The sequence below is a fragment of the Myiozetetes cayanensis genome, unplaced genomic scaffold (genome assembly GCF_022539395.1).
Source record: "Myiozetetes cayanensis isolate MyiCay16 unplaced genomic scaffold, myiCay2020 scf15, whole genome shotgun sequence".
NCBI classification, from domain to species: domain Eukaryota; kingdom Metazoa; phylum Chordata; class Aves; order Passeriformes; family Tyrannidae; genus Myiozetetes; species Myiozetetes cayanensis.
In genome coordinates this window covers 805218-827811 of record NW_026087159.1, presented here as the reverse complement: position 1 = coordinate 827811, position 22594 = coordinate 805218, and the positions used below count along the sequence as shown (strand labels likewise).

At 40.3% G+C, this 22594-nt stretch overlaps 1 protein-coding gene across 1 annotated transcript in view; it reads right to left on the bottom strand.

Moving 5' to 3' along the window:
• LOC126637552 (connector enhancer of kinase suppressor of ras 2-like) overlaps window positions 1-22594 on the bottom strand; it is a 173232-nt gene that overhangs the window by 58218 nt on the left and 92420 nt on the right. The window contains 3 exon segments of the mRNA XM_050310900.1: window positions 6690-6758; window positions 10483-10542; window positions 19790-19909. Of these exon segments, the coding sequence (XP_050166857.1) occupies window positions 6690-6758; window positions 10483-10542; window positions 19790-19909 (249 nt within the window).

The window sequence follows — 22594 nt, the reverse complement described above, 5'->3', positions numbered from 1 at the left end:
TATTTGTTAGGGCACAAATTTAGAAGGGAAATTGAGCTCAGGTAGTGGGACCAGGGGTGCAGAGTGGATAGAGGACATCTATTCCTTCCTCTGCTTGCCCTCAGAATTCTGGGGACAAGGCAGGGATGTGGTTCCTCAGTTCCCTCAGTGCCTTCTCAAGCCCTCTCAGGACCCTGAAGAATGAAAATGTTCACTCAGTCCCCTCCCAGAGGGAAGGCAGGTTACACCTTCCTTTGTTTGGGATGCTTGTGCCTGTTCTATTCACTGCCAGCTGTAATCTCACCTGGGGTGGAGACAGACAGAGCAGTAACTCACAGGAATTTAAAAGCTCCCTCGTTGGGCATTTGGTCTGGAAATCAGTTGTGCACAATATTTTCTAAATATTTAGCTCATATGATATTGCACAGCACCTGAAAACAAGGAATTCTGTTCTGACTGCAGTAACCCCTCCCATGAACCAGAACAGATGTTTCCCCTCCAGACTCTTCAAATACAGAAGCAAAGCCATCTGGATATTTACTCAAACCTCCAAAATTTGACCTCTTTTCTTATTTGCATTAAAAAACCCCAAGACAACAACTTGTGTAAACTCAACTTTTTTGTTAAGGAAGCAGACTATCATCCTTTCTTATTTTAAGTCTGTAATTCACTTTGTATCTTTAGGGAATTAATCAAGGGAACTGGTTTGATTAACATGGAAATCAGAAATTATTATTAGACAAAAATGTGTTGGAAGATCATAAGACTTTTCTGTCACTGAAGGGGAAGCTCGTCATTAACACCTGTAGCTGATTCACCCTTATTAATATTCTGTCTGTTCCCAACAATAATTGATGATGGAAAACCAAATGTTCTCCCATTATCTTACATAGTTATTTTCATTAACTAATGGAGCAACACAGCAAGAATCCAAGAAGCAGCAAGATGTACTACTGGAAGACTTGCTTTACTAAGCCTTTTTGAAAGGCAGAATCTGGAGAATAATATAACATGTGGCACTTTGTTTGGAAACAGAAGGACATCTTTTGGGGAAAGAAGCTGTAATTCTCATGACATCTTTTGTCCTTTTTTTTCTTATTTGTATTTCACAACACCCACTGTGCTGAAACACAGATGGTGTGACCTGGCACTGCAGTTACAGATTTACCTCCACCTAAAAGGAGCTCTCATTAGGACTCAAATTTACAATTCAACAACCATACACTGAGGGTATTAATTCAATAACTATCTTAACTCCAATAAATTAGTGCTGAAATTATTTCATTGTGACAGGCTCTTGACACACTTAATTTCAAGGATGTAATTTGACAATGAATGGTTTAAAGGGGCTGCTGGATCCTGTATTTCAAATCACAGAATATTCTGGGTTGGAAGGGACATTTAAAGGTCACCCAGTCCCACCCCCTGCCACGGGCAGGGACACCTTCCACTAGCCCAGGTTGCTCCAAGCCCCATCCAACCTGGCCTTGGACACTTCCAGGGATGGGGCAGCCACAGCTTCTCTGGGCAATCTGTGCCAGGGCCTCCCCACCCTCACAGGCAAGAATTTCTTCCTTATATCTGCTTTAAATCTCCCTTTTTCAGTGTAAAGCCATTGCTCCTTGTCCCGCTGCAACAGGCCCTAAAAAATCTGTCCCCATCTTTCTCCCAAGCCCCCTTCCAGCACTGAAAGCTCAACATCCATCAGTTCAGAGAACAACCCCGTCCTGTGTGAAAATACAACAATTTTAGTTAAACTATTCTCTTTAACTATTTAAAGAGAACATAACAAACAGGAAACACAACCCATTTATTACAGGTATTTCCATGGCTGTTTGCTCTTGCAGTGTTTTATACCTTAAAGAGTTATTTCTCTTTCTGCTCTTTAGTAGTCTGTTAAGAAAAAGAAATTCTATCTCAGACCTCACTGGCTGGGTTATCCAAACTGAAATCCTTAAATAATTTCACCTCCTATGAGACAGACAACACATTTTCTCTTTTACCCATTACATTTCTTTAATGCTCACATCTAACTTAACACCTTTGAGGACCGTAAATGACCTGCAGATCACACAGTATTTCAGACCAGATATTACTAATGTCAAGACAATGGTATCAAAGCTCAGTTTCTCCAGGAAACCTGTTCCTGATTAATTCCAAGTTCATCTTTGCCATTTTCAGTCCCATCAGCTCTCTGGTGCTCAGTTGGTTTGGGATTAATTACTACATTCTGGCTCCTGGAGGCTTGCCAGTTGCTCCTGAGTATCATCTAACTTTCAACAGGAATTACTAAGAACATTATTATTGCTTTCTGTCCTATGAAATAACCTTCAAATCCCAACATTCAAAAAAAAAAAAAGACAGAGAAAGGTCAGTTTTTACAAAGCACTTTTCTATACAAAAGTAGAGAAGATCTTTCTAAGGAAAAAATCACTCTACAGATGGTCAGGTAGCTAAATCAGTACTTGTTTGGATCTCCAGTGTTTCTGCTGCCTGACAAATTATCAGAAGTGGAACATCAGCAAAACTAAATATTCATAAATTTATGCTGAAAAATAATCAAATTTTACTATTTCAACCAAGCAGCAGAAAATATCCCATCCAAGGGACCTGAGGTGTAATTGTGAATTTTGCAAACACAGAAACGCTGCAGTGGCATCTTCAGCACTTCTGTATGATTTTTATGAGAGAGAAAATAAAAATCCACAATGCACAGGCAGAAATAGTGCCTGTTGTTATTGCAGGGAAAAATAAAGAGTCAGGGTGGCAGCAATGTAGAATGTATAACTTATTTTTAAAGTTTCTTATGCTGTTTTATTAAAATCTTAGAAGCAAGAACAAGTAGAAAAGCAAATAAGGAAATTGGATAATGATTAAATGATCTTAACAGCCAGTGGTGAATCGCTTGATTTAATTAATTTCTTGCTTTAAGTACTATTATTTTTTCTTTGATCTTTATAATTATATTACAGAGTGTTCCTTGGTTAGACCAGATTCCACATAGTAAGTCTTTTATTTTTAACTCTTTCAATTGTTGTATTATATAATTTGGAAGTAGCTTTCCTTTGATATTTTCTGAACTGAGCTATTTGAAAAGTAAACTAAAACTTATGAAAGTCTTGGTTTTGTTAATATTTTATTTGTTAATATAAGAGAAAAAAGAATATAAATATAGCTACCTCCTAACTATCTGATATTTCTTAATAAAGATACTGTTTTATATAAAAGGAGCATATTAATTGGAGGTAATAAGAATAAATTTGAAAACATACAGCCAGAATATTCTGGTCATATCAATCCCCAAATGTTTAACTCCACACATGCAGCAGTTCAATGGCACTGGCACTGTCAGCGTTCCTGATACAACCCCAGAGAAGCATCTCCAGGCTCAGAAATGTTCTCATCTGTGCTGACTCCACTCCAACGAGGGGACACTCCAAGATTTCCAAGTCTACATCTTCTTGAACCTCTTGGAAAGCTGATTGCTCTCAGCTTCCAAACAAATCACACTTCTCTTCAAATGCACTTCCCGATGGAAGGAGCCAAACTTCAGTTGAAATGGAAGGGTGTTTTTAAAGACAGAAGGAAATAGCACTGTCCTCTTAGATTCATTTCTGCCTATGTAGGAATGAAACAGGAACAGCCTTTTAAAGAGCAAACAGCTAGTTGGGAATGGCTGCTTAACGTGGACTGGAATATCCTGAGCTGGAAGGGATCCAGTCCAACCCCTGGCCCTGCACAGACACCCCAACAACCCCACCCTGTCCCTCAGAGCGTTGTCCAAACCCTCCTGGAGCTCTGGCAGCCTTGGGGCTGTGCCCACTGCCCTGGGGAGCCTGTTCAGTGCCAACCACCCTCTGGGGGAAGAACCTTTGCCTGAGATCCACCTGAGCCTACCCTGAACAGCTCCAGGCCGTGGAGTCTCATCTGTGCTGTTGCAGCACCGAGTTCTGCCCTGCCCAGGAACGAGCCTTTCCACTGGGCAGCTTCTTCACTCAGTGTTAAAAAGGCAGGGTTTTACAGCTGGCAAATTAAAGAGGTTGTTGAGGAGGGTCATGCGTTAGGATGACAAACTGGAAGTGCTCAAATTATCCAGCTTACTAAAAAAAAAAAAGCGATGAGCTAATTTGATTGCATCCTGAAAATACCTAAAAGAGAAACCTGCTCTCCTGCAATTTAACAGATAAAAATATATCAAGATCAAAGGACTGGAAGCTTGTGCCAGACAAATATAGACTACAAATAAAATGACTTTTTTCCCCCAGCCATGAGAATAATTAACTACCGGAACAATTTATTACAGGTTGTGGGAACATCAATGAAAGTTTTAGAACTCGAATGATCATATTAAATGAGGGAATATGAATTTATCTGGAAAATACATTGGCCTAGTTCAGTCAAAACCAGATTAAATGATGCCAATAATCAGCTGTAAGATTGGAACCTATTAAAAGAGATCCATACTTTCTCTAGTCAGGGAAGTATTTTCACCAGCGGCAGTAAAAAAATTACTCTATATAATCATCTCCAGAACAGGTTCTTTCAATACATGTTGTGTTGAGTGAGATTTATACCTGACAGACTACCAACATGCCAAAGAAACATCAGTATTATAAAAATGTCTTTGTTAGGATAACAAAGATAAAAATCTTCTCTGGAAGATCTGTAAGAACTCCAGAGATATGCAAGGTCTGTTACTCAGCTGAGCCCCCAGTCATTAATTACAATTGGCTTTCACCTCCTTTTATGAGCTGGTCTTGCTAATATTAAAATATTGATTATGTGGGAATTTAATGAGCTGCTGCCTTTGAATTATCCCAGTCCACTAATGGAAATAATGCTAATTATAAGCGTACTATTGATCATCACAATGGGATAACTTGGGTGAAGGAGGAACACAGCTAAGTGCAGTTTGCACCAAGGTGTCCCAGAAGTGACTTAAAGGACACACATGAAGATCTAAGGGATATTTAAAATATAAACAATTCTAATCCATGAGGGAAAGAGGATTGGACAGACACCTCTGGCACATGCAAACACTCAGCATTACTGCCTGTCTTTCGAAAGTCCCAGTGCAGACAGAATGAGGCTTTTCCAGCCATGTCAAAGGAAGAATAAATTTCCAAAAGAAACCCGGGGTCGTTGATCTCTTCCTTAGCCTGTTATAAACTTCAGGATGAATAAATAATATATTATGGGGCCTTTTAGGAAAAAAAGAGTCTTTTATGCCACTTAACTCAGCTGTTAGTCCTGAGTCCCTTATCTGGAAAGGGATTACAAGTATCCACCACCTTGAGCCTGTTGTGATAACACCACAGAAAGAGTCACTGTCCAAAATGCCAGTTCCTGAGTAGCTGAATGTGGGGATTTCCCCTCTGGGAGTAAAGATTAAATCAGATCTGTCTCTTGAAGGGTGTGTTTGATGGAGAAACCCAGTCTAATACATATTTCAACTTGTAACTATGACAACTCCTAGGACCTCTTCCATACAGATAAGAGCTGTGTGTTGCATTAACATTTAAAGTATAAATGAATAAGTTATACTTCTTTTCAAGAGAAAATATTTGCTCTCTAATCATAAGATTTTAATAGGCAGACTTTCATATTTCCACTTCACACAAGTGACAGACTGAAAGAGATTTCTTAATTTTGCAGCTGCCCTGCCTGGAGATGGGGCTCAGCAGGACAAAGCTGAATAGCTCAATTAGAAGTTTATTAGGAAGTTATCATGGTCATTGTCACAATGCTGCTCGTGCCTAAGAAACAATAAATGCTAATGTTCCTTTCACCTGTAGCTCCAGCAGCACTGCTGCCATTCTCCTGCAACACAGAGTTATTTGTTTTAAAAGGCACAGCCTCTGTGACTTCAGACAGTACAGGACAAAATTTGACTGCATTTTTTTCCAATAATCATCAGCTTTGGAACCAACATCAGTTATAAGGAGCAGCTTTGTGGCATCACAACACAGGAAGAAAAATACAATCATTCAGCCTTGGATGAGACTCTTAGACAGGCACTCTGAGAGGCCTTTAGAGCTCAATTACAAATAATCTGATCTACAGAAATAATAAATTATTAATAAATTAATAAATGTATTTTCCTCTACCTGCAGTACACAACACAGCTCACAGTTGTGAAAGGAATGCAACAGTGGACACGACAGTATTAAAATAATATATTTCAATACCTGAGGCTCAGCATACATTCCTGCATACATGTGCTTATGGGCATCTTAAAAATAAATCCCCTTGCAAGAATTCACAGGCCTAAAACTGACAGATTTCTATCAACACTAGTAATTTTTACATTTTCCTCCCAACAGATTCGAATACACGGCGGTTACAGCACTTCTGCATTATTTATCTGACTCCTGAGTTAAACAGAATGCAAAATTCTGATTAAGAGGAAAAGTTAAACCAGCTGGAATATGCATAATGAGAAGTCTAAGAACTTCAAGGAAATACTCTGGGATCTCCTTATATAAAGAGTAAGATGTTGAACAGCAGTTGTGCAAAATGGAAATTTGGCTTAATCCTTCTGGGCTGGTAACAGACTCAACTTGTGCTTTTAAGCACAAGCAGTGGATGTGAAGCTTTAAAAGACATAAATAATAATATAGTTGGGCAAAGTTACTTTCCAAGAAGAATTATTACCTTTTTAGCAGTGGGAATAGGCAATGCCTGCAGGACAGAATTTCCAAAATACTTACCACAGTTTGGTGATTGACCTGGATCACCTCATCACCAGCATGGATTTTCTTACACTGGTCAGCAGGAGACTAAGGACAAGAGAGAATAATTAACTTTACATGGAAAGTGTGGAAGGAGAAGCAAAAGAGCAAGAATTAAAACAATGAATGCTGAAGGAGGCGAGAAAGTTCTGCTGAAAGTCTTATTGCTATGAAATAATTGGTCATATTTATGAAAACTGTATTTATAAGGAACACTTTTTTTCCTGGTCACATTCAATGAAGTAATCTAGAATTCCACTGCCACTTTTGAGGGGTGGAACTATTGCAGCTTGTTTACCTGGGCAGTCCCAATCTCGCTGGGGATGCACTGGGTGAATTTACATTCCATAGAAGGAAATCTTTAAAGTCAACAGCCACAGGGCTGGACCAGCTGTGGTGGAACAGAAAAGCAGGTCTGTCCTTTACAGAGCAGTTTTAGTGCTCAGGTGCACTGAGGGCACTCTGCAAGCACAGAGTATTTGTACCTGCAAACACGGCTCCAGCACCACCAGGACAGCAGATTAACCACTTGGACACAAATGGATAATGTCAGCAATAGACTTGCTCTTCAAGAGGTTTGCTGTACACACACACACAATTCCTTATGCACTATTCACATAATTTTGGGATCACTGAGCTGACAAAACTCCCTTATTCTAAATATAGCTTCTTCTGGTCACGTTATAGTGGATTAAAAGCCATTGAAGAGCACTCAAACATGGCCAACTGCTATTTAACAAATAATTTTTAGATGCTTTAATGAAACCAGCTCTTAAATGTGTAGGACAAATCCATGGGGCATTCAGGGGATGAGCAGTCAGGGCGTGCAGGAGATCAGCAGTGACACTCAGGAGCAGAGATCTGAGAACTCAAAGCAATGTGCTGGCACTGTGCATGAGCTCACAGGAGTGTTCTACTGACAGTACACAACTTGGCAGTCAAGAGAAAATAACCAGGAAAGAATTAAAGAGCTGAGACATCACCTTGAGAGAGAAATCCCAGTGGAAAAATTAGCTACTAAGGAAGTAGACCAGTAGACTTAGACAAGGTTGAAGGTTTGGGTATGGGATCAGAGAGAGGAGAGGACACATTGTCCCTTCTCAAAGAGTGCAGAAACAATTAAAGCAAAATGCTCTTTGAATAACAGTTCAAGTTCTCTGTCCAAGTAAAGAAGAAAAGCAGAAAAAGAGTCACTTGCAGCTACAGAGAATGGCCTGGTTCTAATGCTGTTGAAATTGCTCCTCAGAGAAAGGAGTTATGGTACCAAAATTTAGTTGAGTGCCTGGACGTCTTTTGGAGCCAGCCTATGACATAAATTGTTAAACACAATAAGCACAAGAGCCAGGTGTCAATGCCAAGGAAGAAAAGATTTATCTGAACTAAATGTGATGTGTAGATGCTCACAGCCACAACCTCAGTGTGTACCAGTCCTGACTTCCAGGAAACAGGCAAGAGCTCTTCAGCTGCACTGCCTTCAACCCAAAATCCCACCCATGCCTTTTGTGGATGCAGATTAAAAACGTAAGATAAACAAATAAAAGGAACAAAGGCAAGAGGAGACAATACAACAAAAAACCCAAATTACCACCGGGAAGAAAATGACTGCAATGATTTCTGAATTAAATGCAAAGAGCCTCCTCTCTGAGGGGGTCAAACAGCTCTGGGATGGTGGCACCTGCTGCCTGGCGAAGAGACTCTGCCGAGAGCACAGCTGTGGAGAGCAGGAAACCTCAGGCATTATTCACTCGTGAAACCCCAGCCAACAGGGCAAAGAGCCAGTGGTTGACACAGTGATTCCAAGGGTGTCACAGGTGCTATTCCAAGCACAGCTTTTTCCTTTGGCCCGCTGCTTGATTGCCATTCCCAACCTTCCTGTGCCCAGCACAAGCTGCATCCCAACTCCTCACCTGCTTGGCCTTTCAGAAGGGCTTGGGTGATTCCAGTTTGGAGCTAAGCCCTGGTCATTTGAGTCACCTCCTGCCACCTGAGTCCTTCTGTACTAAAGGAAATGGGATTTTACCTGCACATTTTACAGGATGATGTGAAGAACCACCTGGCTCAGAGTCACTTTCTCCTTTCAGAGGGAACTGGTAGAATTTTGGCTGACTGCTCTTTTACACAGGACTAAACATGTAACAGAAGTATTTCTAGAATTCAACATCAATACAAACTTGAGTGCTTTAAATGGGGAGAAGGGTGAGCGAGAAACTGCAGTTCCTGATGTTTAACTTCAGCTGACATGAGGTAGAAAAGCAAAGGCCTGGCTCTTTCTCTTTTTAGCTCCTTTCCTGACTTGGCTGAGGCTGAGCTAATTAAACACTGGCTCTGAGGTCAATTATCCCTTCAAAAGGAATGAAAAATCAATTTGCTGAAACATCAGAAATTACAGGTCTTTGAGGCTGGTTTATCTGCACATGTGATTACACTTCCAGCAAAATAAAAAGAGCAACTTGTTCTAGTGGTGCCCTATTAAAAAGTTTTGGTAGTCAAAATAAAAATTTTAAAGGCTGGCAATTTAGTAACTCCTCCTGTGAATTTCAATTATAAATAAATAAATATTTTCCCTACCAACTGCATTATATTTCTGAAATTAATTAGAATTACAGTAAAAAACTGGATTAATTACAGCATGAGTAATTCATTCTGTGAACATAATCTGTCCAACATAATCAAGATGGATCATTCATAATTTCCAGGACCCATGATACACAAGGAGTTATTTTAAGACTTCTAAATGTTGCCAGTGGTGACAATATAAACAAGCAAACAAATTTTAAGTTTAATTTGCATTAGAATTGTCTTCCCAAATTGTGACCCACCAATCACGAGGCTTCCCGTGGGTTTGCACTGACAGAGCCCACATGATGCAACACTTCAATATAGAGAAATCAGGGAGAACAAAACACGACACAGGAAGCTCAGCCACGTGGGCCAGCCAGGATTTCCATCTTTGCCCACCTGCACAGAGCCCATTTCCCGTTCCCTGGGTGTCAGCAGGGCAGAATTTCAATATCAGCTTTTATAAAACCCAAACCTGTCGCTCCCCCCCGGCTCTCCCGTGCCAAAGAGCTCCGAGCCCGAACGAGAACAGTGTGACTGAAAGCTCAGATGGAAACCAGAAGGGCCTTATTATGAAGCCTGTCACAGTAATTAGACTGCAGCAGTTGAAGCCAATTTATTTTGTTCACGTTTCTCGTTATGAATTGCACGTTGAGTAACGGGGAGGGTTATTTAGGAGCTCGGTCGTTCCTCTCGTCACACTGCTCGGTTTTGCTGTGATCAGTCACGCTGATCTATGGCTGCTTCTGCTTCGGATTTGTCTCACAAGAAAAACCATAATTAATACATTTTTCTTGATCTCATCTGCATTTTTGCTACAAACGACGGCAAACGTAAAATACAATTTATTTCCTGTAACAGAAGCCATTTGTGCCAGGGAGAACATGTGCAGGAATACAATCAGAAAGGTGGGTTTGAAGAACTATTGAGAAGTTCAAGAATTTGATTTTATTATATTGTTATTTATAGGTAATTTCAACATAGACACTTTTCTATGTCTGTTTTCAAGGGTAACAGCTTTTACAAAGGCAATATATGTACATATAAAAAACCCCCAAATAATTATTAATAAAAACTGGCTTGATTTAAAGCAAGCTTTCATATTACAAAATGCACTGAAATACAAAATGCATTTCATAATACAAAATGCACTGCATAGACCCAGAAAATAATTGTATGCACGATAAAAGGATTTTACAGTAAGGAATCTTACATTTTCAGTTGTTCCTGTGATTACATGGAGTCCATCATATGTTGATTTGATGTACATTCCCTGGAAAAAAGAGCAGAAAGGGTAATTAATATTTGTAGGAAACAAATACATGATATTTGCATGATAATTCAAATGGAAAGTTTACTCCAGTCTGAGGCCCATGACATTTGAACTGACTGGAAGGAACTGTGGACAACTAACCTTTGCAAATCCAAGTTGAACAAATATATATAAAGACCATTAAACATTGCATTGTTTTCTCCCCTAATGCTTTTATTTTATCCCAGAGTTTGTGGACAGAATTGAACACTGAGAATCAGCATAAAGGGTGTGTATTCAGTACCTGAAACATTTAACAGGACCTCTTTTTAGTCCTAAGGATGTGAAAGAAGCATTGAAACCGAGGGCATGAACGGGAAGAGCCTTTCAACTTCAATGCCCCATCTTCACAGAGCCCCTGATCCAATAAAACCCAAGCCATAGCCTAACTCAGAAGAGACACAAGCCAGGGCTCAGATTGCCAGTTTTTGGAGGAAGATGAGCTTGGTGAACTAAGAGCAGCCTTGTAATTAGTCCAGCAAGAATTCTGCTTCGAGGAGGTGACTGACAAGAACCAGAGTGATGAGCAGGGTGGGGATCTCTCGAGCTGTGCACACACACAGAGCCTGCAGTGGCAGGAGGCTGCATTGCCTGTGTGCTGTGTCCCAGGAGTGAGCTCAGAGCTTCACATCTCTGCATGTACCACCCTTATTCCATCATATCTTGGAGTCTAATTGATCTAATTGCCACATTGTACTGCTGATTTATCACCCTTTCAGTAATTCTGCATCACCTTGTGCTGTCAAAAGCAAAGCTCAGAGCCCCCAGTGATAAGGAGGGACATTTTGTTCAAAGAAATCAGTTCCAGGATTCCTGAATGCCAGTGAAGAACTTTAGGTGAGATGTTCCCACAAACATCACCCCCAGTCCTCCCCCCAAAAACCCCAAAGTTAACAAACTCTGAAGTTTAGATGATATTTCTCTCCACATCAGCCTGAACTGGAGGACTAAAGAGGAGATGGAGCCAAACTCTTCCTAAAAGTAGGAGGATGAGAAGCAAGGGACAGAAGCTGGAACTCAGTTAAAGAATTTTTATTTTTCAGTTTTACCATGAGGATGATGAAACACTGCAACAGGCTGGCAAGGCTGTGGAATCTCTGACTTGGAGAAGATCAGGCCTTGACAAGGTTTGAGAAACGCACTCCTGCTGCATCTGTTTGGAGTTTTCGTCAGCACTAAAAGTGACTTCTGCCTTGATGTAAACTAATTCCACTTCAGCAAGTTTTAAATTGATTTAAATCTTTAAAATAAAGACTGGCTAAACCTGATGAGGCTGCTTAACTCTGCTGCATAAGAAACTCCATTTTAGATCTTACTCCTCATGGCAAGATATTTTCTTTAGAGAGTCTGCTTCATTCATAAAAACCAAAGATGTCCAAATTAAATGTAGCCAGTCTTGAAAAATCACTCTCATAAAATATGATTATTTGGAAGAAACAAGGTTGTGGTGAGTCTTCCAGGACATTCTTCTCCAGAGGAGTGTTTGCCATTCCATTGTCTCTGTGGTACCTTCAACAGTTACTGGCAAACGTGGTTCATTCTCTTTGCCATCTCAAAGACAGAAACCAGAGCACTGGATCCTGAAAAACTGGGAAGGCTCTCATGGAGAACGGGATGTGGAGTCTCCATATAAGCCATAAATAGATATTTAATCTCTCTAGTTTGTGTTATGCTGGATTTCCAGAGTGAACTTTTAGCCTGAACGTTACACAACATTGCTGCCCACCCCAGGGGAGGCTGTTCCTTTAGCACATGGGAGACCTCAACAGCACATTTACAGCCACACTTTTAATATCCAATTTGATATCACAGCTCTGACATCCTACTTGCCTTGACAAGGTTCATTGCCCACTCAACAAACCAACACAACAAGATTTTTAAGGCCAAAAGAGGACACTGTGCTAAACTTCTCACTAAATTTGACCCTATATTTCTTCCTGAAGTTCTTAGCCTCTTGTTAATCTCTGTGTATTTTTGGAAAAAATCAAATTACAGTTTTATCTCTTAACATATGCCATCTGAGAGACATAAAACCTGACTAATGACTAAGAATTACCCTACATTTTGCTATCTGCTCTTTCATCTCAGCTATTAAAATTTAAGAACATATAAAAAAATAAACAATTTTACTGAGTGACTCATAGCCTTCAAATTATCCTAGACAGAGCTTTCATCCTTATTTTCCCAAAAGAAAGATAATGAGCTTGTTTGTTATTGACCATTACAGGAGCAGAGTATCCCCCTGACGTCTCTGTTACCTGAAAACCTGGAAAGATTATTCTACACAAAAAAATATAAAAGTGTTGTATTATTCTTTTACTTTGTGTAGTTGAGAATGCAAGGTACTTTGTATAAAACAGATATATACTACACCTACAGATTTTACACTTCAAAAATTTAACTTGCTCATATATATATATATACACAAAGTAGTTTGTGGATATAAACAAAAAGTTTTAAGGGGATCATTTTCATCAGATTTCCTGTGAAAAATTAAGATTATCTATTCTGGCTCATACAGAACAGCCAAAACTGCAAAACTCAGTCATTTAAAGAGCTGTTAATTCTGTGACCCCTGAAGAAGCAGGCAAGTGTTGGTGGGTGGGCTAAATCAGGCAAAAGAGCTGGACCTTTCTTTCAATTTAATGGGCTATTGGCTGTCTTGATGTTCATCGTGGTTTCATTCTGTTTCCACTTCTGTAAGCATTTTTTAAGGTTAATAAACCAAAAAATAATAAAAAAAAAAAAAAGTTTGAAAAATGTTGCCAGCTAATATAATTTCCAGGCTAACCCTCCTGTAATGCTGCAGCTGAGGAATCGAACCATAACCCTCTCTTTTCCCGAGCCCAGATCCTGTTGTGACAACTGTTAACACAGCTGGGACTGTCGGGGCATTTCTTTGGGTTTACAGTGATTTTCTGGTTTACCTGTGGCTCAAAGCAGTCACACTGATGCAGCACATCCAAGAGAGTGATATTCTGTAATTTGGAGGTGTGTGAGGTCAGGCTGAGTGCCCTGGTCTTGTGGGAGGTGTCCCTGCCCAGGGCAGGGGGTTGGAATGAGATGAGCTTTTAAGGTCCCTTCCAACCCAAACCTTTCTGTGATTCCACGATTTTTACACAAGCAGAACCTTTAATTAACTTGCACAGTAATTTATTAAAAGACTATCCACATATCAGCTATTTGGATCCTAATCAGTTCTGTTATGAAGTCTGATGGAAATTAAGATATTCTCTTGTAAACTAATTATTCTCACATAACTTTTTGCACAAACTGCTTGCAAACTCTTCCACAGGTCTCAGTTATAAAACAGCAAAAACACTGGGCTAAGACTAAACAAGACAAATCTTTTGTCAGTGTTTTTCACAGACAAAAAGCACACAAAGGAATCTCTGGAATCTTGGAATCCATGAGGCTCTGGATGGGAGACCTTCAGTGGGAAATAAGGGTTTTTTCCTGTTGTCTCCCACATCCCTCCATCTCTCCCCCCCCTCAATTAAGTCTTTTTGCCTCTTCAGTCCCCATAACACACTGGTCTATTTTCTGCCCTTAGAAGCAGACTTTTACTGGAGTTCTTTCTCAAAATTACTCATCTCCTTTTTTTTAAAGGATGGGTGTTTATTCTCTCTGGTTTCTCCTGGAATTCCACTGAGCACAGAACAAGGACAAGCTAAAGCCCTTCTCTGTGGGCAAGGGTCGAGGATTATCCCCCACACTGTGAAGGTGGCTCAGATTAGTCAACAATTAGTGAGTTAGAAATAAACAGTTGCTCTTCAATAATCATGACAATCCTCAGACAGGAAACTCTGCAGAACGGTGCTGATCTATGCAAGTTACAGAACAAGGAAGGCATCACACCAAGAACCTGACTGTTCCTGAGCAACTCTGTCACTGTCCCCTAGTGACAAAGTGAATTAAAGGTTTTTAATTAAAATCTGACCTTTGGAAGCGTAGGGGGAGGCATCAACCATTCCAAATCCCATTTTGAAGAGACTTTTCCCCAGAAAACAGCATACCCAGTTGTCAGGGGAATTACCTTGAAACATTTCTCGCAGAGTCATCTGGTTAATTAACCAGGATATGATGACAGCAGTGTGTTTTTAAGTGTCAGCAATTATTCCTGGGTTAATTTGTGGATATTTCAGATAATACTTGGAGAGTTCTGAATTTGGAAAGAATAAACTCTCTTGGGATGATCATTTCTGGCTAGTTCTTCCAACACTTCCAGCTGTTGACCATTACTCATTCTTGGGTATCAATGAACTATTATCAGATGATTTGTGTTTTCATCCCAGTTATTTGCTGGAATATGACAAAACACTGCATTAAAAATCTGTTTGTTGGATTGTTTCCCAATGATACATAGCTGGTTTTATAGAAATGTTTATCCCACAATCTTTGCTTTCCTTAAATTCTTCAAATGAGACAGGAAAAGTTCCCTCTACAGAAAAGTTAACAAAGCTGTGGATGTAAGTGTACATCTTCATTAAAGGGTGGCAGATTACACTGTTTCTATCAGCAGTAGGAAGCTCAGGCACAAGAGAGAACAACTAAGTGAAGGGAAGAGGAATAAAAGTGCTCCTGCATTCCAGAAGGAAAGAAGCAAAACATTCCTCAGACATCAGAAGATACAAACCCAAACCATAAAACCCCAACTGCCCCCCCTGCTTAGAATCTCCTGCGTAAGAGGACTCATTAATCTCATCAAAGCAGATTAAAGCTGCATGTCACACAGAAGTATCTCTAAATATATGGACAGCACATCAAGTTCAGAAGATTAAAAAAAAAAGTTTAGTCCAAAATAATACTGGTTGTGATACAAAAAAAATTAAATAAATAAAAATCTCCCACTCCAGACAATCCCTGATCATCCAAGAGCAGGAGGGGGAAAAAGCCCCAAACCTCAAGAAGCTTTCACTGATCCCATCCTATGGAAAATCTCTATATCCACCATCTCAAATGAAACACTGCCTGCTTATCTAATGTTGAAAGAGCTCCAAAGCTGGCTCTGCACTTGGTCTGAGGTGATTGATGGTAAGGTTCTCACAGCCTTTCACCCATTCTCACCCTCCAATTTAGCAGCAAGCTCAGGAGCTGCCAACAGTAATAGCAACTCCTGACTCAAGGGCTTGTTTCTCATTGTGGATCCGTGATGCCAAGAAATTTAAAATGGGAAAGGAATTTTCTTAAATTATTCTTTTATTCTATTCTATTTCCTACAAACTTATGTGTGCATGCTCTGTCACAGCTAGCAGTGGTTCTCACAATGTAGTACCTTTTTAGCACAGGAATTCGTTTGAAATTTGTCAAATTGACAGTTTGATACAAAGCTTTGCCTTCTAGACCCCTTATTCAGGCTGGTCACTTCAGATATAAATGGTGTTATCATGCCCAGTACTACAGTCCAGGAGAAAAAGTGGTTTACAGTCTTTAAAGTTACTTTAAAATGAAACAGAAAAATTATTTGCCACGGATGATTCAGTGGCAAAACGGGGAAAAGGAGGAACCAGTTTGACTGGCACAGCTTGGGAAGGGATGGGAAGACAGAGATAAAAAACCCAGTGTGTTCCTGGAGGCCAAGAAACGCCTGCAGAGCTCAGGATGCAAACACAGCCATCAGGGCTTGGAACGGAACCTCCAGCGGGTGTTTCCCAGTGCAGATCCTTTTGCCCAGCAAACTGAAAATACCAGCAGAGAGTGGGCTGGGCAAGGCAGGAGATAAGGCTGGTTTTTAGGAAAGCAAACTGCAAAGGAAGGTATTTTGGTAGTGGTGGGGAGGTCGACTTTAATCTCAGAAAAGCACGGACAGAAAGTCAGAACATGCTCAGACTGAAGATACTCGTTCCAAAGACTTCGAGTGCCTTTGTAATCCCGAATTTATTTACACAATTAAACACACAGACACTGCTCCACAGGAGTCCTGACTCGGTGCAGGAACCGCATGGACTTGGACCTGGAAATTAATTCCCTTTATGTGGGAGCTTGTGCAATGTCCAAAGGATTCCTGGCTCGTTTGGGGAAGAATTAAAAGGCACATGATGAAAATTTTGCCAGTGGAGTTTTGAAAATAGTGAAAGACTCATAATTAAGTCAACCGAATATCACTCCAGATAACTGAATTTGCATAAATCTGAGCCGTTTACAACACATTTTTCACTAGTGGTGAACAACTGTGTTAATTTTCTAGGTGCCAACCCTGTGTGAACCCCGTTCTCAGGAGCTGTGGAAATCTTAGCTACACTTAAACCCAAGAGAGACTGTTTTAAATTACGCTATAAATGCTCTGAAAAATTGTGCAGTAAGCTGCTCTCGAAGAGCAGATTTTTGGTGATTTTGACACAAATTGCTGTGTTAGATTCCTACCTGTAAAACTCAAATTACAGTATCCTTTTCACAGGCGTGTTGGGAGGATGAATTAATTAGTGTCTGTGAAGCACTCAGTAAGGCCATATAAAAAATAGATAAACCAACTCAGGGTGAAATTAGTAACTCCAGGGAATGCAGAGCTTAGCTGAAGTGTGGTAAATCAGGCCTCAACCCCTACACTGAATGATAAGGATAAAAATGGAACTCTGAATACTTTCCATTCACTGAATAGTGCTCATTTTTCTCTTGAATGGAGCAGAGATCCTGTGGAAAAAATCTGCTATACAATCATGAGAAAGCCATTTGTAATTCATTACTGTGTTCTATATTTGATTCTGATTAATGTTTTCTTTTCCTTTTCACATGATTTTTCTTTTATTCCCATTTATAGTCCTTTTTCATATTTTCTTCTAAACAGAACACAGTGTCAGCAAAACTGATTACAAGGAACTTTCCAACCTAACACGTTATAGAGCCTTCACAATTAGGCACAGAAAACTCAGTCATTCACTGTGATTTCACTTTATCTAAGGGAAAAAAGGGGGAAAAAAAGGATAAATTGTCAGGCAATTCTGATTGCAGTATTTGTCTCATGTCCTCTGTCAGCAGTGCCCACTCACTGCCCTTTTCTTGGCTATTGAGAATGGAGAACTACACAGTGGTTCTTCCACCCAGAGAGAGTCCATGCAGCCCTCACCACCAGTGCAGCACAGGTGATGATCTACCAGAGAAAAGGGAGATGTAGGAAAAGTGTGAACCAAACAGGCCACACCAGCACAGCCAGCATCTCTCACCTTGGTCACTCGTGCCTTAAACGTTTAAATCATACTTAGGTTAGATTAGAACATAAACCTTTCACGTCCAAGGACTCCTGGCAGACACCTGGCTCAGCCTGCACACCATTACATTTCCAGTTTCCCATAGGAGATGTTATTTTTGGAGCTGGTTCCACTCCTCCTGTCCTTCCCCAGCCTGCACCCCATCCTAGATCTACAGCCATGACTGGAGCGAAGCACCAGCAGTGCCAAGCCCTGCTTATTGTGCTCCATCATCTCTGAGGGAAATACATCCACCCTGTGTTCATGTTCTCTTCAGCACTGATAATGGACTTTCCTCTAATTAGTCCAGCAGAAATACATCACATGTGTGCACAGAAAGGAAAACCATCCAGAGATGCAGAGTGCTGGGTGGGACTCAGTGCAAGTCAAACCTGCTGAGATTTACAGCACATTTCCTTCAGGAGCTGCAAACACACCAACCTGGATTTCCTGATACCCCAAAAAGTCAGGGTTAGAGGGGAAAATGGGCCATAAATGGAACATGTTTGGCCATCAGGATGCAGCAGCACAGCAAGCAAGTTGTGTCCATGTTCAGGATTACACATTGGGCTGAGCATCTGCGGTGGCACAGAATGGAAATGAAATGTGCTTGAAGCTTGGGAATGTTCTTTGTTGACTAAATCGGTCTAAGAATAAAGTAAACTTGTGCAGCCACACAACCCCCCCTGCATGTTATTAAAATACATCATTCCCAAATTAATATGCATACCTCAGAATAATTATGCCCTTGCAACTCTGACAGGATTTGCATATGATGTTCGTCACTATTCAATGTCAGAACAAAGAGGAAGATGTTGAAATCATACAAAACGTCTCAACTGGCAGAAATTTAAAATAAATCTGTAAATCACGCTGAATTACAAGGAGGAAACGTGCCACACTGTGTACAGTGGCACTCAAATGGATTTGAATTTGTCAGTTATGGAATTTTCTGCAGATAAGCCTTGCAGATGCCAATTTCTCTACCCCCTTTCTCCCTTTTTTCCTCCTCCAACTGCTTCCTCCAGAAGGAACATTCCTGAGTTACTCCTCTCGTAGGGAAAAGGAAGAAATTAAAAAACTTCTGAGAAGGCAGCTGAAGACAGTCCAAGAGGTTGGACTGGGAAAAGCAGCCTGGCTCTGGAGGAGAACATGCAAGAACATCCCTGTGCCCGCAGTGCCACCTTAAATTCCAGTTTTTATTGGGATCATAGATTCCCAAGCACAATCCTCATCCTCCTACAGCCCACGGATATCAGAATGATTGTAAAGTGAGGGACTGTTGAGGGGAGAAATAAACCTTTACCAACTGAGCACTAAAACTTCACCAAAACCCGTTGTCCAAAAAAAACCGCAGTCCATGAATATTTAAAAGCTGTAGCCAAATAATTCTGAAACTCATCTCAGCAGAACATTTCAGTGCTGTGACCCATCACTAACACAGAGCAGCTGGGATGTGCAGGGCACACCGGACCAGGCTGCTCAGTGAACAATTTACAAATAGAAGGGATTTATTTTGCTCCTGGGCTGCTACTTCTGGAAGTTTATTTCAACTGATCACGTAACTATTTGTATGCAAGTCCAAGAAACAAACCTGATCAGATGTGATTTTCAAATGATTAGATGTCATTCAAATGGTTAAATGCCATTAATTTCATTAAGGACATTTAGTTAATGTTATTTGTATGTATCTTTGTATTTGGGGATTATTTCAGTATATTCCAAAAGCTGCAATATGGCTATCAAAGGACCAGAACTTTTCTTTAGCTGCTCATACAGTCACCAGTTGCACATGAAGCCCTGGATAAAACAAGCTTTAATTAAAAAATATAAAATACAATCCCTTTATTCAGCTAAATATCAATTAAATTACCTTTAGAAATTTGATTCAGCTTACCAAAAGAGAACACTACATAAAAATACATTTTGATTTCTTGATAAACTCAAAAAACGAGTCACCCTAAGGAACTGAGGCTTGTGTTGTGTATTCTAAGAGTTAAACTTTAAACTGCTTTGCTACTTACCAACCCCTCACTGGGCATGATGCTGGTGAGATGAACCACCTCAAGGTGTGCTGACTGTGACACCAGAGAATCAGATGAGAGCGAAATGATGTGGTCACAAATCCCAGACAAGGTTTTACACTACGAAGAAAAACAAGTCAATGTAATTCCTCGTATTAAATAAACTGAAACTACCAGCAAAATTCTTCTCCTAACTGAGAATAAACAGACCATTTGAACTCCTGGCACCGTAGAAACTACAGGTGTGTGAAAGTCAAGAACAAGAGGTAAAGGGAACAGAAAACATTCATAAATGTCAGGCAAATGTGCATGTGTGTACAGTTCACTGTGCACTGGGAACATCTGTATCTCTAAAATATCTTCTCCACTCCAACTATGTGCACTTCAAAAAAATATCCCCAAATCCAATGAGCTTTATTTTATCTTTGTAATGTGTGATTCTAAATACGATGGAATTCGAGTGAAATCTGTAAAAAGAAATGTCTTCTGCACCGACTGAGTAACCTATTTTGACTACCAAATGATGAGATCATCCCTAAGAACTGTGAAAATTCAGTGAATTCTGCTCTACAACTTGGAAATTTTTTTCCTTTGTTAAAAATTACACTGACAGTGAAGTGTCTTGGTTAATCCATTTCCTGAAGTAAAATTCTTATGCATCTTTGAGCACATCCTTTAACTGATATTTCAGATCACTCCAACTATGCAACAATTTTATTTTATCCTGCCTTCCAGCTAAAGATCTCAAAATCTAAGTGCCAATCCACACAAACACCTTGCATAGCCCATTGCATGGGTGGTGACAGTGAGTCTGACAGATTAAACCCATCCATCAAAGGCAAAGTCCAAGGATCAGAGAGGAGCTGAGCTGTTCCAGAGAACATTCATGTGTAAAGATTTATTCCCAAATTTCCATGTGTTGCTCAAAGCATTCCTTCAAAAAGGCTACACCTAAAAATGCTTGACCCTAATATGAAAGCACTCGTTTAGATGAATTTCAGAATGGGTTTCCAGCTGAAGCTGTGCATCTATTTTCCTTTGGGGACTATACTCTCATTTTTCCTAATTATAGCAAATTCTAGTGAAATCCCTTAAGGGAAGTTTTATTTCAGGCATTTGCAAAAGCATGAGGCTTTCTAATATCTCATTTGACACTATACATATAAGTTAAACAAATAAAGTTGTCACAATGAATAAGTTAACTGCCTGAATTTGTAGGCTGTGTTTCCATTCACTGTACAGTTACTCATGTGGAAATCCAAGGACAGCTCTGGAGTACTGGATGTGGCATCTGCATTTTGCAGCAGCTGCAGGATGCAAAGCATCCCATTCATGTGTGTGGCTGCAGCTGGAAGTCACCAGTGACAGAATTATTTCAAACAGTTCAGCTTTGGGCCAGAACCCTGAAACAAAACTTTAGGTCCTGTCTTCTCCCACCAGAGATGGAGAAAACTGGTTGGTTGAAAAAATGGACAGAAATGCCCTCCTACAGGGGGACTGGTGGCTGTCTGTGAGCACAGGCTTTGGAATTATTGGCCTCTCAAATATTACTGAGTTCCAACTGAAACCTCTCCTATGCCTTAAAATTCAAAGGCACATGTACAGACTAGATGATGAGTAAATCCCAGAGAGAAACACTTCCTATTTCCTGATGCAATGTTTTAAAACTCTGGAGTTGTCTCATGCAAATACTTCCTCGGTAAAGAAACGACAAAGAATTTTCAATCAAAGCAGCCTGGTCTGCTGGAAAGTGTCCCTGCCCGTGGCAGGGGCTGGAACAAGGTGGCCTTTAGGGTCTCTTCCTATCCAAACAGTTTTATGATCATATGATTCTATGGAATTAATTGTGGAAATCTTTAAGATCTCCTCACGATTCCAAAATCAACTAAAATCTCTGTAGGAAAATACTTTTTAGAATTGTATTAGGCTAATCAAAAATACCAGTTTGCTGCAACAGGGGCCTGAAACCAGCTGTAAATAACATAAAGGCTGAGGCTGCATAAATGGGAGCAACAGAGCAGAATCTATGAATAAACCACAGGCTCAGGAAGCACTGTTTGGAGTGGCACTGGCAACATCAGAGGACACATTAGCATATGCTGAAGTATTTTTGGCATGAAAGTATCACAAGGGACCAAAGTCTTGTGTACCAGTTCCAAGCCCACGGAGAAGCCAAGTGAACTTAAGAACATCTCAAACCAAAAGGGTTCCTTCAAGAAGTTCAGTTGCAGAGGAACTTTCCAGGTGTTTTACAGGCCATTCAACACCCAAACCCATTTATGGCATTTCTTTCAATGGGCCACCACAAGAACAGAATCTTTAGGAGATCACTAAGCCTTGAACAAGTCATGCAAACTTCTACATCAAAACTCATAATTTTCAGTGTGGCAGCCACTGCTGGGGTGGTGCAATGAATGAACTGAATAACCTCTATTTACTGCTGAGAGAAAGAACAACCAGCAGGTTGTAATTTTTAATTATCTCAGGTGTATTATCGTAGCCTAAAGAACTGATGTAGTCCTGATAACCACATTTGGCTGAACAGGTATCCAAACAGGCATTCCAAAAAAAGGAATGCAGTTCAAGTGATCCCAAAGGGATCTCTCCTTCCTAATTTAGCTTTCCCCATAATTCCTGGGTTGCAGAGTAGACACAGTCTAGACGTGGGACTCGGGAGGGAAGGGGAACTGTGCACCTGCAGTCACATCTCCTGGGCACATCCTGCCCTGGAGCTCTTCCAGGCAAATCTGCACCTCTGGGAATCTCTCCAGTCACCAATGAAGAAAATCAATCCTGGGTCATAAT